The 14117-nt window shown below is 30.4% G+C and overlaps 1 protein-coding gene across 2 annotated transcripts in view; it reads left to right on the plus strand.

Moving 5' to 3' along the window:
* Positions 1-5147, plus strand: part of LOC124352873 (hypoxia-inducible factor 1-alpha-like) — a 177153-nt gene extending 172006 nt beyond the window's left edge. For both annotated transcript variants that reach the window (XM_046802589.1, XM_046802588.1), the window contains exon 13: positions 2966-5147. In XM_046802589.1, coding sequence (XP_046658545.1) covers positions 2966-3199 — 234 coding nt within the window. In that variant the 3' untranslated portion in view covers positions 3200-5147. The remainder of the gene's footprint in view (positions 1-2965) is intronic.
* The last annotated feature ends 8970 nt before the right edge of the window (positions 5148-14117 follow it).

Below are 14117 nucleotides of genomic sequence, written 5' to 3' on the forward strand. Positions count from 1 at the left end.
GACTGCCAGTTCGAGGATTAATGACAGCAACAAACAAGGTTTAAGGTTATTTACCTACAGGATAGCGTCAAAATATTTAAAAAAAAAACTTATTGAATGGAGACAAAGTCAAAATATTAATCTTAATTACTTACATGGTTTGAAATATTCAAAAAATTTATTAAATGGCAACAAAGTCAAAACAAATAATCTTAATTATTTACAGGATTTGTAGTATTAAAAAAGTTATTAAATTAAATGGTGACCAAGTTGAAAGAATATTAATCTTAATTACCTGTAGGATAGCATTCAGATTAATAGCTCTTAAACATGCAAAAAGCTACTGAATGGCAACAACAAGGTTGAAGGAAGTTTATCTTAGTTATTTACACAATAGTACCCATGAGAACAAAACTTCCTGAATGGCAACAAGATTGAAGAAAGTTTAATCTTATTCAAAGGAAGAAAAGGTGCTGAATGGCAACAACATGGTTGAAGGAAGTTTAATCTTAGTTACTTACACAATAGTACCCATGAGATCAAAACTTCCTGAATGGCAACAAGGTTGAAGAAAGTTTAATCCTATTCAAAGGAAGAAAAGGTGCTGAATGGCAACAACATGGTTGAAGGAAGATTAATCTTAGTTACTTACACAATAGTACCCATGAGAACAAAACTTCCTGAATTGCAACAAGGTTGAAGAAAGTTTAATCTTATTCAAAGAAAGAAAAGGTGCTGAATGGCAACAACATGGTTGAAGGAAGTTTGATCTTAGTTACTTACACAATAGTACCCAATGAGAACAAAACTTCCTGAATGGCAACAAGGTTGAAGAAATTTAATCTTAGTTACTTGGGAAATCATCCAAAGGAACAAAAGTTGCTGAATGGCAGTATCAAGGTTGAAGGAAGTTTATCTTAGTCATATACAGGATAGAATTCAAAGAAAAAAAGTTTGCTGAATGGCAACAAGGTTGAAGAAATTTAATCTTAGTTACTTACAGAATAGCATTAAAAGGCGCAAAAGTAGCTAATGGCAGCTTTGATGTTGAAGGAAGTTTAACTTTAGTTACTTACGGTATAGCATTCAAATGAATATTGCTGAATCATGCAAAAAGCTACTGAATAGCAACAAGGTTGAAGGAAGTTTATCTTAAATATAGAATCCAAAGGATATGAACAAAAGTTGCTGAATTACTGCAACAATGTTGAAAGAAGCTTAATCTTAGTTACATACAAGACAGCATCCAAAGGAACAAAAGTTGCTGAATTACTGCAACAAGGTTGAAAGAAATTTAATCTTAGTTACTTACAGAATAGCATTAAAAGGCACAAAAGTAGCTAATGGCAGCTTTGAGGTTTAAGGAAGTTTAATTTTAGTTACTTACGGTATAGCATTCAAATGAATATTTCTGAAACATGCAAAAAGCTACTGAATGGCAACAAGGTTGAAGGAAGTTTATCTTCCTAGATAGAATCCAAAGGATATGAACAAAAGTTGCTGAATTACTGCAACAAGGTTGAAAGAAGCTTAATCTTAGTTACATACAAGACAGCATCCAAAGGAACAAAATTTGCTGAATCGCAACAAGGTGAAGAAATTTAATCTTAGTTACTTATGGGATAGTATTTAAAGGAATATATTTTACTTAGTTATAAACATTTTTAAGACAACAGTTAGGTATTGTTTAAGCTAACCAGTGTCAACATTGGAATATTTGTGTAGCATTTTAGATTTCAGTGTTTATCAAGTGAAAATATCTTAATATGTAGGAAGATGATTCCTAAAATTAATAACGGGGAATCTAACGTTTTGTGACTAAGTCTCTGAATATATAACCTTGTGTATGATGATTTATCACATAATTATGAATATTTGTTTCAATATTTTCAGTTATATCTTTATTTTTATCCCTATACAATGCTCAACTGACGGTATAAATGGATTGATTGGTATTGGAAAATGCGCTGTATGACTAATAATTGTCTGAGATCGGTAAAATTGCCACTTATTGGTTAACAAAGTACTTGTTTAAATTCAGATTATAAATTCTCCAGCTAAATATATATCTGCAACCGTCGCTTTGGAACAAGATCACAGATGTCTCTAACTATGAAGTTAGTATGGAAAAGACATCTTCTATCATATTTTGTCGGTTTTTTAACAGTGCTATGACCACGGAATGTATTTATAGTGTAAGTTTCTTAAAAATTTATTTTAGTTATCAATATTAGTAATTTCTTAAATTCTACAATGATTAATTACCAAATTTATAAAAGTTTTATTATTTGTCAACAGCACTTAATTGTTGTTATTACAGTTATGGTAAATTACTTTTAATTTTGTAAAATGTTTTTACAATATAGTGGAATCTTAATAATATTAGATATTAAAATATATTTCACCTAATATTTTGCAATAGTACTATTTACTTTTATAACATTAAGATGACATGTGGTTTATCACTCATCTGATGTGAAGTTATATTTCAAGTAAACAAGAAGTAAGGAAAGAGCACCTTAAAGTTTCAAAGAGGTCAAAATGCATAACTTCTATATCAAGATTTATATGGCTTATTCATATCAAGATAATTTAGTATATTGGATCAAATTTAGTATATAGATTATCTAAAGACATCCTCATAATGCCTCATAATTTGTTATCCATTTAACAGATTTTTTATATAAGATATGGTAGTAAATAGTAATAATGTAACTAAAGAGTTTCTGCTTTTGAGGTTCTATTCTTGAAATAAAATTAATTTTAATTTACATTTTCTTGTGATTGTTTAGAATTCATAGTTGAAAAATTACTCTTCAAAAGTTTAAATATATTTTTAAATAAAAAGTAAGCTTTCAGATATGAATTACAAGAGTTAAATCTTCTTTGAAATTGATTGTATACAAAATAAAAGAATTGTTTTAAGTAGTCACAATTGTTTTTTGGAGGACAGTTCAGTTAACATGGATCTATGGTCTGGTTGCAGAAGGTGATGACGGTGGAAGAGCCAGTGGACACGGGACCGAGTCGAGGACCAGGGCCGGATTGGGGACAGCCCCGTCCTCTGTACCGCTCCCGCCTCAAGTCCCTCTCCTTGCTGGACCCCGACTGCCCCACCAAACTGATGGACTTGACAGAGCAGGATTATGATGTGAATGCACCGGCAGATGCCTTGTTGACAGGTGCAGAGCTGCTTACAGCATTGGATGTCAATATGTAAATATCCCTGTCAGTACAGTGTGTCATATAATTGAAGGAAATAAATTATTTTAAGAAAATAGACTGGTTGTGTTTGTCCAACAAACAAACAGTGTTTACAAAAGTTTTATTGTAAGAAGTAGAAATGAAAAGACCACAGATCGAGTTTGTATTTAAAACATTTTATCCGTTATTGTTATTAAGTACACCAAATTAGTTTGACAAATTTTCTTAATAAACTGTAATTTCGTTGAACTGTTTACAAATTTATTTGTTTTCATATTTTTTGAATAGAAACGCTTGAATGTTTATTGCTGAAGCAGAACAGAGTTTAGTACAATTTTAATTGTTATTGATTTTTGGAAACCTGATAAGATGGCTAAGGCAGGGTCTGGATGTAAATTGCATTTATAAAAAAATTAACACCCTGCAAAAACTCTGTAAATAGTGCATTATAGGATGTATATACTTGTAGTAGTAAAGCATTCCACTTACATCTGGCCATCATTAGCTTGATGCATTTTTTATTTTGTTTATTGTATTATTATTTTAGTGCCAACTACATTACATTCATCTGTATACGGTAGTATATGCTCTCTTTTATCTTTGCATATTCCATCTCAGTCTGTTTAAAAAGCTCATCACAGGGTTACAAGAATGTAATTTGCTATTTCCTTTAGATACCCATTAGCATATTCATGTTATGTTTTAGTGTAATTATATAGTATCATTCTATTATTGTTGAAAATATATATATTTTGTGTATAGTATTTCTTTGTACAAAGTTTTCTTCCTACTAACATGGCTTAATGTTGTATAACAGTATATGATAGATATTTTTACAAATTTATATGTTTAAGCTAATGGATAAAGAGAAAAGGTAGAAGTTTATGCTTCAATTTATATTGTTTTTAGATAGTACTCAGGTTAATAATGTTACTTAATTTAAAATGATTTAATAATTTATTTTAACAAATAAAAACACAGTTGACACTGTTTGACCAATTTTAATTGCATTTGATTTTTAACGCAGATTTATTTGTAATTGTAGAAAAAAAATTTTAATCCAACATTGAAACATCTATACTTTAATGTTTTCTAGCAATCATATAATGTGTAAATTTTAGATACAATATTTTTAGATTAATAGAACTAACATAAGATTTATTTTTATCATGAAATTTCCCTAAAATTGTAATGTAAGGATCAAACTATATAAGACTGTGACTTTTATATTTAACAAGTGAATCTCCCTAAATTGTCTCTTCCAGTGTGGGGAACTTTGGCTGGGAACAACATTACTTGCATTTTAGAGTGATTGACTAACTCCACAAGTCATTTTGTTTCTTTAAAATGACAACCGACCCATTTCTAGATTAATGTTTGTTATTCATCTGTTTGTTTTGTTGTTTTATTTATTTATTTTACCACTAGGTTGATAAATCCACTGCCATTTTTGTTAGATGAAGTTCATTCATTGTTCTTGTTGCTTTCATTATGTACTCTTAAATGGGTTTAACTTTCGAAAATTAGAGTTTTCATGCTTGTTTAGTGTTGTTTGGTTTGCAGTTTTAATTTGTGTTTTCCCATTAAATACCACAATAATTAGTGTTATTGAATAAATTCATGTCTTTCTTCAAATTGCCTTTACCTTGGTATATTCTCTTTCAAAATACTAGTCAAATAAACGATTTAGTTGTCAGTCAGTATTTTTCAGTGGAATTACAAAAGTCAACTAGTGCTTCTGCAAACAGTGAATGTGCCCCAGTCAAATGAAACCTGTCCTATAGTTGTATAAGAATGTAGTGTATAGACACTCACAACTTAGTCTGTTAATTACTTGACTGTAGTAGAGGAGTTTATAAGGGTATATCATCAGAAGAATCAAATAACTTTAGTCTTATTCTTGGGAGAGTTGGTTTTTGTGCAGTGCAAATGTACAAATTTTAATAAAAGGTAATTCAGACTAATTCACTGTTTTTATTTATGACCTTGTTGTTTATTATGTCCATTACTTCACTACTAAATTGTTCTGGGTAAGTTAAAATACTTTTAGTGAGACATGAAAAACAGTTGTGAACTCCCAGAATTCTTCTTATGAGGACAAATACTTTGGAAGTATTGGGAAGGATTGGTTTAGCATACCCACCAGAACAAACAAGGGTTCGACTCAAAATAAAAAAGGGGCGATATTAAAAGCCGAATTGTTAGAACTTATTAAAAGAAACAAACCTCAGACAAAATATGAAGTCGACGAAATTGCGAAGAAACATGGTCACCGAGTACTTCGTCTGCCACCATACCACTGTCACTTCAATCCTATAGAATTAGTCTGGGCTCAAGTAAAGTAATATGTTGCAAGAAGCAACAGGAAATTTAATATAACTGAAATATTACAGTTGACGAAAGAGGGGTTGGAACGTGTAACAGAGTCTGATTGGAAGAAGATAGTAGACCACACGAAGAATATAATCCTAGATGCTTGGAAAAATGAAGGGTTGATGGAAGACTCCGTTGTGCAGATGGTAATAAACATCGGCAATGACAGCTCCAGTGAAGAGGATTCGGAAAGTGACAACAGCGACAATGAAGAGGAAGAACGCGGCAGTAACGTGAGTGGTATTTTCCCTCTCTCTCCGGTGGCAGAAAGAGTGTTGGACTTCGGTGAACTGTAAAAAGCCGTATTGATTGATAGCTTGTAATGATTGGTAAATATTACACCTTACATGTTACTTACAAAATTTGTTAAATACATTTTAATGGCACTACTTATTTCCTGGTTAAACTGTGCAGCAAAGTCAGTTGGCTTTTTGTATATGTACTGTTTAGTATTTAATTTACTCAGAAATAAAAGTAATTTCCAAAGAGGTTTTAACCGATTTTAAAACGTGCGCTATTCAAAAATAAATGAAAAAATTATAAGACTTAAATAAAAATAATCGACTCACTAAATCTTACATTTTGTAAATAAATCCACGTTTTCTATATATCAAATTGATTTCCAAAATTGAATGATATAAAAATTAAAAAAAACATCCTTCATCACAAATTTGTGGTTTAAAGTTAGTAACATTTAGTAATAAATTAAAAATATAACAAGTTTTGAAATATTTTTACAGATTTTTTGTCAAGTAATTAGATTACATTAAGTTGATCGATAAAAGTCACACTGAAGGAAATTTCATATCATAGTCCGATATATGCCCTAGTCGCAAATTTTGCATTTTGGTCACCCTAGCAATTTAAGTTTAGACTCAACAATTAACAATTATTATCCTATAACGGTTTTAACAGGATATCTTTTATTGGTTAAAAATACTATCCTAAATGAGCTTTATCAGGTTCAAACTACAGTATCTTTATTTGTTTTAAGTTGATTTTTGAATTACTTATAAAATAACAATTCTCAAAAAACGAACGCTATTAATTTATCACTTAAATAAATGTGTCCACATGTTTCCACTGCGAACCACCCCTACCTAGAAGCGGTTGATGTGAACGCTGTGGATGATCGAGTCAGACAGAACAACTTGGCAACACTGTAGCCAACCGGTCCCGAAGAGCCCCGAGCCTCGGCCATCGCTGCCGGGTCTCAATACCCTTCTGTCTTTAATTCAACTATAAATGGTCCTGGAAGAGTGATAGTACGTAGTTCAAAGTACATTTAGAGTAAGTAAATGGGTAATGGCAGCTTACTGAATGACAGCAATTAAAGTCAGAATCCAATCCGATTTCTTAAACAGGAGGAGGAGCACATTAAATTCACAGATATTACAAAACCCATTTTTACCTATAACATATTTTAGGTTATTTTTAAACTGACCTCCTTTCTTTATCTTATTTCAATGATAAAAACTAGTTATTATTATAAAACATTAATGATCATCATAAATCATTATAACTAAAAATATATAAGTTATCATTATAAAAAGTTTTGCCTGACAAATTAGGTTTCTATTCCAACTTACAGCATCTCTCTGGAAATGTGTATTTATGGATAGTGCTGTAGTTCCACTAGTTATGTATTTGTTTGTACTTGTTGGCTAAAAGTAAAATTTTTATTGTGAAAAAGCTGGGTGGGACCAAAATACCTGTATTGGTGAAAATATCAACAATAATTTGAAGATAACAGCCTCATTAATATTATTCCTAGAAAATCAAAATTTTGTTTAGATTTTTTTCTCTTTCACCTCATAAAATTAGTGAGTAGAACATGTGGTTTATGTGTAAGCAACAGTTGAAATTTTTCATGATTGTGCTTTTTAATTTTTTGGGATACGCAAATGCAACAGTGAAAACTACCTTTCACTTTTGGTCAATTGCTCACTTCAATATATAATTCAGTGCCAATTTTAAATATTTTTGTTGCTCGAGATGAATCTTTCTCGATAACAAGGTTAGATTTTTGTTTTGTTTTGTTTTCGTTTGTTTTGTTTGTTAGAATGAATGCAGTATTTTGTAATGGTTAACTTGTGGACTATTGTTTTGTAAAATGTTAGGCAAGACAGATTATTTTTGTAAATTATGCAGTACTAAAACTTAACCGTTTTTTAACTTAAATAAAACTTAATTTTTTTTTGCTTGGTAACCAGAGTTGTGTCATTGTGAACAAGAGATTTCTTTATAATTTTGTATTTGCAACTCCATATATTTAAATCGGTAAGAGAGGATTCCATAATTAAATTAATCCTTGAAGTACTCCATTTGTAATCTATTTGAGCTTTTTATTGCTGATAAGAATTTATTTTAATGAACAATTTTACATAATTTTATATCTACTTTACATAGTAAAATATTTAAAATGAAAAAACATTACTACAATTGGCGGCAACGTATGATTATAATATAGTCCTCCCTTCCACTAAACCTCAATACAATTTATATATATTAAGCATAGAAAATTGCTAAGGGTGAAAAATATACCAATGCTAAATTTTGAATGTTAGGTGCTGAAAGCTTTTCCTTGACATTGTCAGCATTTACACCTGAGAATGCCTTTGACAAGTTAGCGGAGTATCTCACCATCTGTTTGGAAATTCTCACATACAAACAATCATCTCAAAATCAATTCAGTTCAGTTTTATTGATTTACTGAAATCTTATTACCCTCCACAGAGAAAATTGTGAACCTCTTAAAATTGCTAGCTCATCACAGACAACTCTCAATCAGGTGAAGATAATTGCTCATATCTTTTTTATAAGTACTATAAGAACACACCTTAGGTTACCTTTAACTCTCAGGAAAACTCTCTTTCTAAATATAGATATTTATGAAATCCACAACTCACTAGTTCAATGTGCAAAATAAAATATTAATTGATAACAAACTAATATATTTAAAGAAAATTTGTTAAATATTTTTGAGTAAATATTGTACGTTATCATCATTGTACATAATCTTGTCCAAGCTTTTATTTCACAAATTTTGTTTACTTTATCGTTTTTATTTTATACACTACATGAAAATTATGTTTTCTCTACTGTTTCATTCAACCTTACAAACATCTATAAATTGTATACGAAACTTAAAATGTAAAAACCAAATGGAAGTTATTGAATTTTACATATACCATTGTTGTAAAGAAATATTTAAAAATAAATAAAGTTAATTTAATCAACCTTGAACACATTTGCTCCCAGAGCTTGCACAAACTGACAATGTTGCTCACCTCAAGACTAGATACTGTGCCATTTGGGAGCCAAAGTGTTAACATTGTACATACTATAATCAGAGTAGTTTTGATATATAACACATTCACTCCAAGAAATTACACAAGATGACAATTTTGCTTACCTCAAGACTAGATACTCTGTCCGGATTGGGAGCCAAAGTGTTAAACTTAAGATCCAGAGGTAAGCTGTGAAATTTAATTAAGATAACTTCAATATTCCTTCCTTTAGTAAAATAGCGTTGTCCTTTTCCAAAGGAAGCCATAATTCCTACATGGTACCACTTTTACTTTTCCAAAACAATTGAAATCTTTTAGATTCTTTTCTGGTTTTCCTGAAAAATCAGGAATTTAATTCAAGCATGTCATACCTAGCCAGAAAGTATTAGCAGTAAGGCTAAAGGGGATGAGTTGGCTGGCAGATGAACAAGCCGTATAGGACAAGTTGGAAATTGGGTCAAGTGGTGCAAGTTGGTTGCTGGATTAGAAGAGACGTATGACAAGTAAGTAAACACTTAAGCTTTCATCATTAACATGCCTTATCGAGTGGTACTTAATATTTTCACAAATTTTACTTGCTTTGGTTATTTAAATTAAACACATCATTATCATTCCTGTCATTAAATAGACAATCTTTATCTTTACTATACATTAGGTTGCTAATCAGTTGACCTACTTATTCTGTAGAACTTTTTTATTAAATTGTAACATCAATTCAACATTAATTTTAATGTTTATTAAAAATTAAAGTATGGTTTGCCAATTGAGTTGAGGAAAAAGGCTCAAGTCGTTTTGAAGTTTTCGTAGTATTTTATTAATCGAATTGATCACGGTTTTTATAAAATAAAATTATATTAAGGAATTAGTTTATCAAGATCATTTTGCTAACCTCATGTAACCAAGGAATGCAGACTAAGTGTGTCTTGGAATAAAACTAATGGAATTTACACTAAACGAGTTTGAAAATTCCCAGCAAGTAAGTCTGAAATTGTAACACATTAACATACTCAAACACGCGTAAACCACGCAGCACCGTACACAGCAGTAATTACGTGGACAGTCATCTCGTCTGCTGATTTTGCATGCAGTTTTCAGTTTTTCTGCTAGGTTTACAGCACTTTTCAAGCAGCTATTTCAACATGCCACCAGTCGTGTGTTTTAAGATCATTTTGTGCTTCTATAACCATATGTCTCTTTAATAATGAGAAGGACATTCCAAGTACATAAATAATTATATAAAGATCTGTGGTGGTATGAAGTTCATTTACTGGCAGAGCAGCAAAGGTAAATGATAAAAGCACAGGTGAAGGTTACCTGATGTGTTGAGGTAGGTCGAAACATGATGATGATGTGTGGAGGGATAGTGTAAATGTCAAGACAATGCTGATGAAGCAAGCAGGTGAATTGTGGGGTCAGCAATGTGGTACAATCAGCACTGTGGTGTGCCATGGTCTGATGAAATGTTTTCGGTTCAGTATCATAATCGAATAAAAAACAAATAAAAAAAGTTCGAGGGTAACAAACTAAAGTTTACAAGGTATTAGCATAAGAGACTGTTTTGTTTTTATTATAACTTTTGTGTAGTTGAAAGTTATTGTTATGTTATTTATTAGTATTATTTGCTTTTAATAATTATTATACTGAATTTGAGGAAAGACTTTGCATCAAAGATGAGATTTTTGTCTTTAGTCTTCAGGTTTATGCAGCTAGTGTCATGACTATGATGAAAAATTTAGTTTTCCGGCTTACACCCACTTGAAATCTTGACTCAATTAAATTCTTAATTTTCAATTAACTTTATGTTGTCTGTCATAAACAACTATTTCTATATTCCCTAAAAAAGGCAGGACTGAGTGAGGATAAAGATTCTCTTACACAACATCGGCATTAGGAAAGTATGTTTTTGTTTGTCTGATTCACGACTTCTCTTATTGGAGAGATATAGGTTCTTTTCACTAAAGGTTTATGAGATTTACTTTGAGCAAAAATGTATATTTAATATTAATGGAAATACTCAATTAATATTAATGTGATGCATTTGTATGTCTAAACACAATTATGAACTAGGTTGTGATTAGAGTAAAAATAGTATTTTAAAAATTAAATTTTGCTCTAATTTAATTTAGAGTAATTTTGTTTTTATACTACTTTAATCAAGTAAATTTTTATATAGATTATAAATTGTTATAGAGCATTACAATTAATTAAAGAGCAATCAAACCATCAACTCTGTGAATACTAAACTTCTATCCTGTCTAGTAACTAGAAAATGAATCTTCGAATTAACACAACAATAAATGCATTAAGTATAGATTTCCTTTTCTATTACATGTTTGAGTTAAATGTTTAACATAAACATTCTTAATTATTTAGTCAATGGAATAAATAAAAATCTGAATGGAATACAATGCTTGTCATAGCACTAGTCCGTAACTCTGTAGAGAAATTAATATTAAGAATGTTTTTTATTACTCTGAATAGAACAATTTAGGATGTCAACTAAATCTCAAAACTGAAAAACCCTAACCTTTCCCAACATATGATATGTGAATTTTAGATTCTCACAGTACAGGCCAAATTTGTCAATATAATGTTTAACATAGTGTACTTTAATATATTAATATATTATTTTTCACAATTATGAAATCGTTATCTAAAATTCTTACAGGATTAAAATAATTATAATTGAAAAGTTGTTAATAAAATTTGTAATTAAAAAAACTTTTCTTTCTATATTATGGGATCACAACCAAGTTCAAAATAAGTCTGTTTGAACATAAAGGGGATAATGATTCACCATTTCAGATCTGTTAAATTAGTATTGAATATTGAGAAATAACTGGAAGTAATCAATATTTTATTTAATGTTAACTATATCGGCTAATGTAATTACTTAAATATATCAGCACTATCTTCTAAACTATTGGAATTTATTTAACAAATTAGCTACCGAAGTAGCTTTGAAAAGCAAGGTTAATATAGTTTGTAATATCTTTGAGAGTGTATGCCAAGAGTATGTGGAACCAGCCATCATGGCCGTTTCTTCCGTAAATTAAACTTTAGGAATCAATTTTTTGCTAAAAAGATATTTTTATTGCATACTCATTGTCCTTTAAAATAACTTTTCTTAAAACAGAAAAATTAAAAAACGTGTTACTTGTTAAGGAATTATGTGTTTAATATAGAAAATTTAGGCAATTTTGTAATGAACCACAAAATAGAAACTGTTGAAGATTAAAATGTTAAATTTGTGCAGTATATACATGAGTTGTCTTCAGGGAGTGACATGTTTTTATTTATTTATGACTTAAGGAAATTATATTTGTGAATTAATTATTAAAATGGTATGTTCTTAATATGTTTCATGAGGAAATTAAATGTTGTTATAAATAAAAACTTGTCATTTTATGTTGCTATAATTCATGTACTTGCTGTAAAACTTTCACAATTTTATCTGCAGCTGTTTTTACTTGAGCACAAAATTATTTAAATTTCGTACTTTAAATGCTTTTAATTCCTCGTGAAATGATCATAATTTTGTTCTACCTTTCCTGTCTGAAAGGAAGGAATCTTAAGGTGCTACGAATTAAAATTTAAAAATAATGTTCCCAATCAAAAATTGATTGTTCCACCAAGACTGTATATTGTGAAATGACCTTGAATTGTACCACATAAGTAAAATGTTAAAACTCCGGAAAATTCAATCATTAGTATATCTTGTCAAGTGTATACTTTTTGAATATTTAAACAATGAAGTAGAAAAAGTTAGAGATTTTTCCACAAACAATTAATAAAAATATTTTAGAAACTAAAACTGTTAGAATGTGTAGTAATAAAAACTTTAAAATGAAATATCTCTCATGATTCTATTACTCAAAATAACGGTGAAAAAGTGTTTTTATGGGACTAAAATCAAATGGGAAGTGAGACAGTCTCTCTTTCTCTGTTAACCCAAGCAAACAGTTTATGCAAGTTTTTGTAGGTAATTTTCCATGTTTAAGTTGTAAAATATTGGCCTTTGTATTGTGCTAAATATGATTTTAATAGAACTAAAACACAGAAAGAGAACAACTGATATTACAGTTTATCATCCCTTGAATTTGCTATAGCAATGCAATCGACTTGGTCGTAATGTGTCAGAAATCTCATTTAAAGGCTTTTTACTGCTTGAACAGCTAGTACGATTGAGATGTATATCTCGTGTACCTGTATATATATATATATATATATATATATATATATATATATATATATATATATATAATTTTTCAATAAACATTGAATCACAAAAAGTACTTGCTCCGCCGGGACTCGAACACGGATCTCTCACTTGCCGGGTGAATGTGCTACCATTACACCACAGAGCCCTCACTTTTTACGATTCAATTATTTTGTATTTGGCCTTCTCTTTCACATATGCGTTTAAATAAGCAAACTAAACATATGATCGGAAGACCAAATACCTGTCAAACGACTTTTATTTACATTAAATTGTATAAATGGCAATAGCCTTATTTAATTTCAATAAACATTGAATCACAAAAAGTACTTGCTCCGCCGGGAGTCGAACCCGGATCTCTCACTTGCCGGGTGAATGTGCTACCATTACACCACAGAGCGCTTACTTTTTCCGATTCAATTATTTTGTATTTGGCCGTATCTGTCACATATGCGTTTAAATAAGCAAACTAAACATATGATCGGAATACCAAATACCTGTCAAACGACTTTTATTTACATTAAATTGTATAAATGGCAATAGCCTTATTTAATTTCAATAAACATTGAATCACAAAAAGTACTTGCTCCGCCGGGAGTCGAACCCGGATCTCTCACTTGCCGGGTGAATGTGCTACCATTACACCACAGAGCGCTTACTTTTTTCCGATTCAATTATTTTGTATTTGGCCGTATCTGTCACATATGCGTTTAAATAAGCAAACTAAACATATGATCGGAATACCAAATACCTGTCAAACGACTTTTATTTACATTAAATTGTATAAATGGCAATAGCCTTATTTAATTTCAATAAACATTGAATCACAAAAAGTACTTGCTCCGCCGGGAGTCGAACCCGGATCTCTCACTTGCCGGGTGAATGTGCTACCATTACACCACAGAGCGCTTACTTTTTCCGATTCAATTATTTTGTATTTGGCCGTATCTGTCACATCTTCAACAATCTTCTTGTGTGGTAAGCTGTCTTGTTTGATGGAATTTGATATGTTCCATTAATGGAATTAATTGATATTAATCTTTGCTATTAGT

This window comes from Homalodisca vitripennis, chromosome 1 (genome assembly GCF_021130785.1).
Source record: "Homalodisca vitripennis isolate AUS2020 chromosome 1, UT_GWSS_2.1, whole genome shotgun sequence".
Lineage (NCBI taxonomy): Eukaryota > Metazoa > Arthropoda > Insecta > Hemiptera > Cicadellidae > Homalodisca > Homalodisca vitripennis.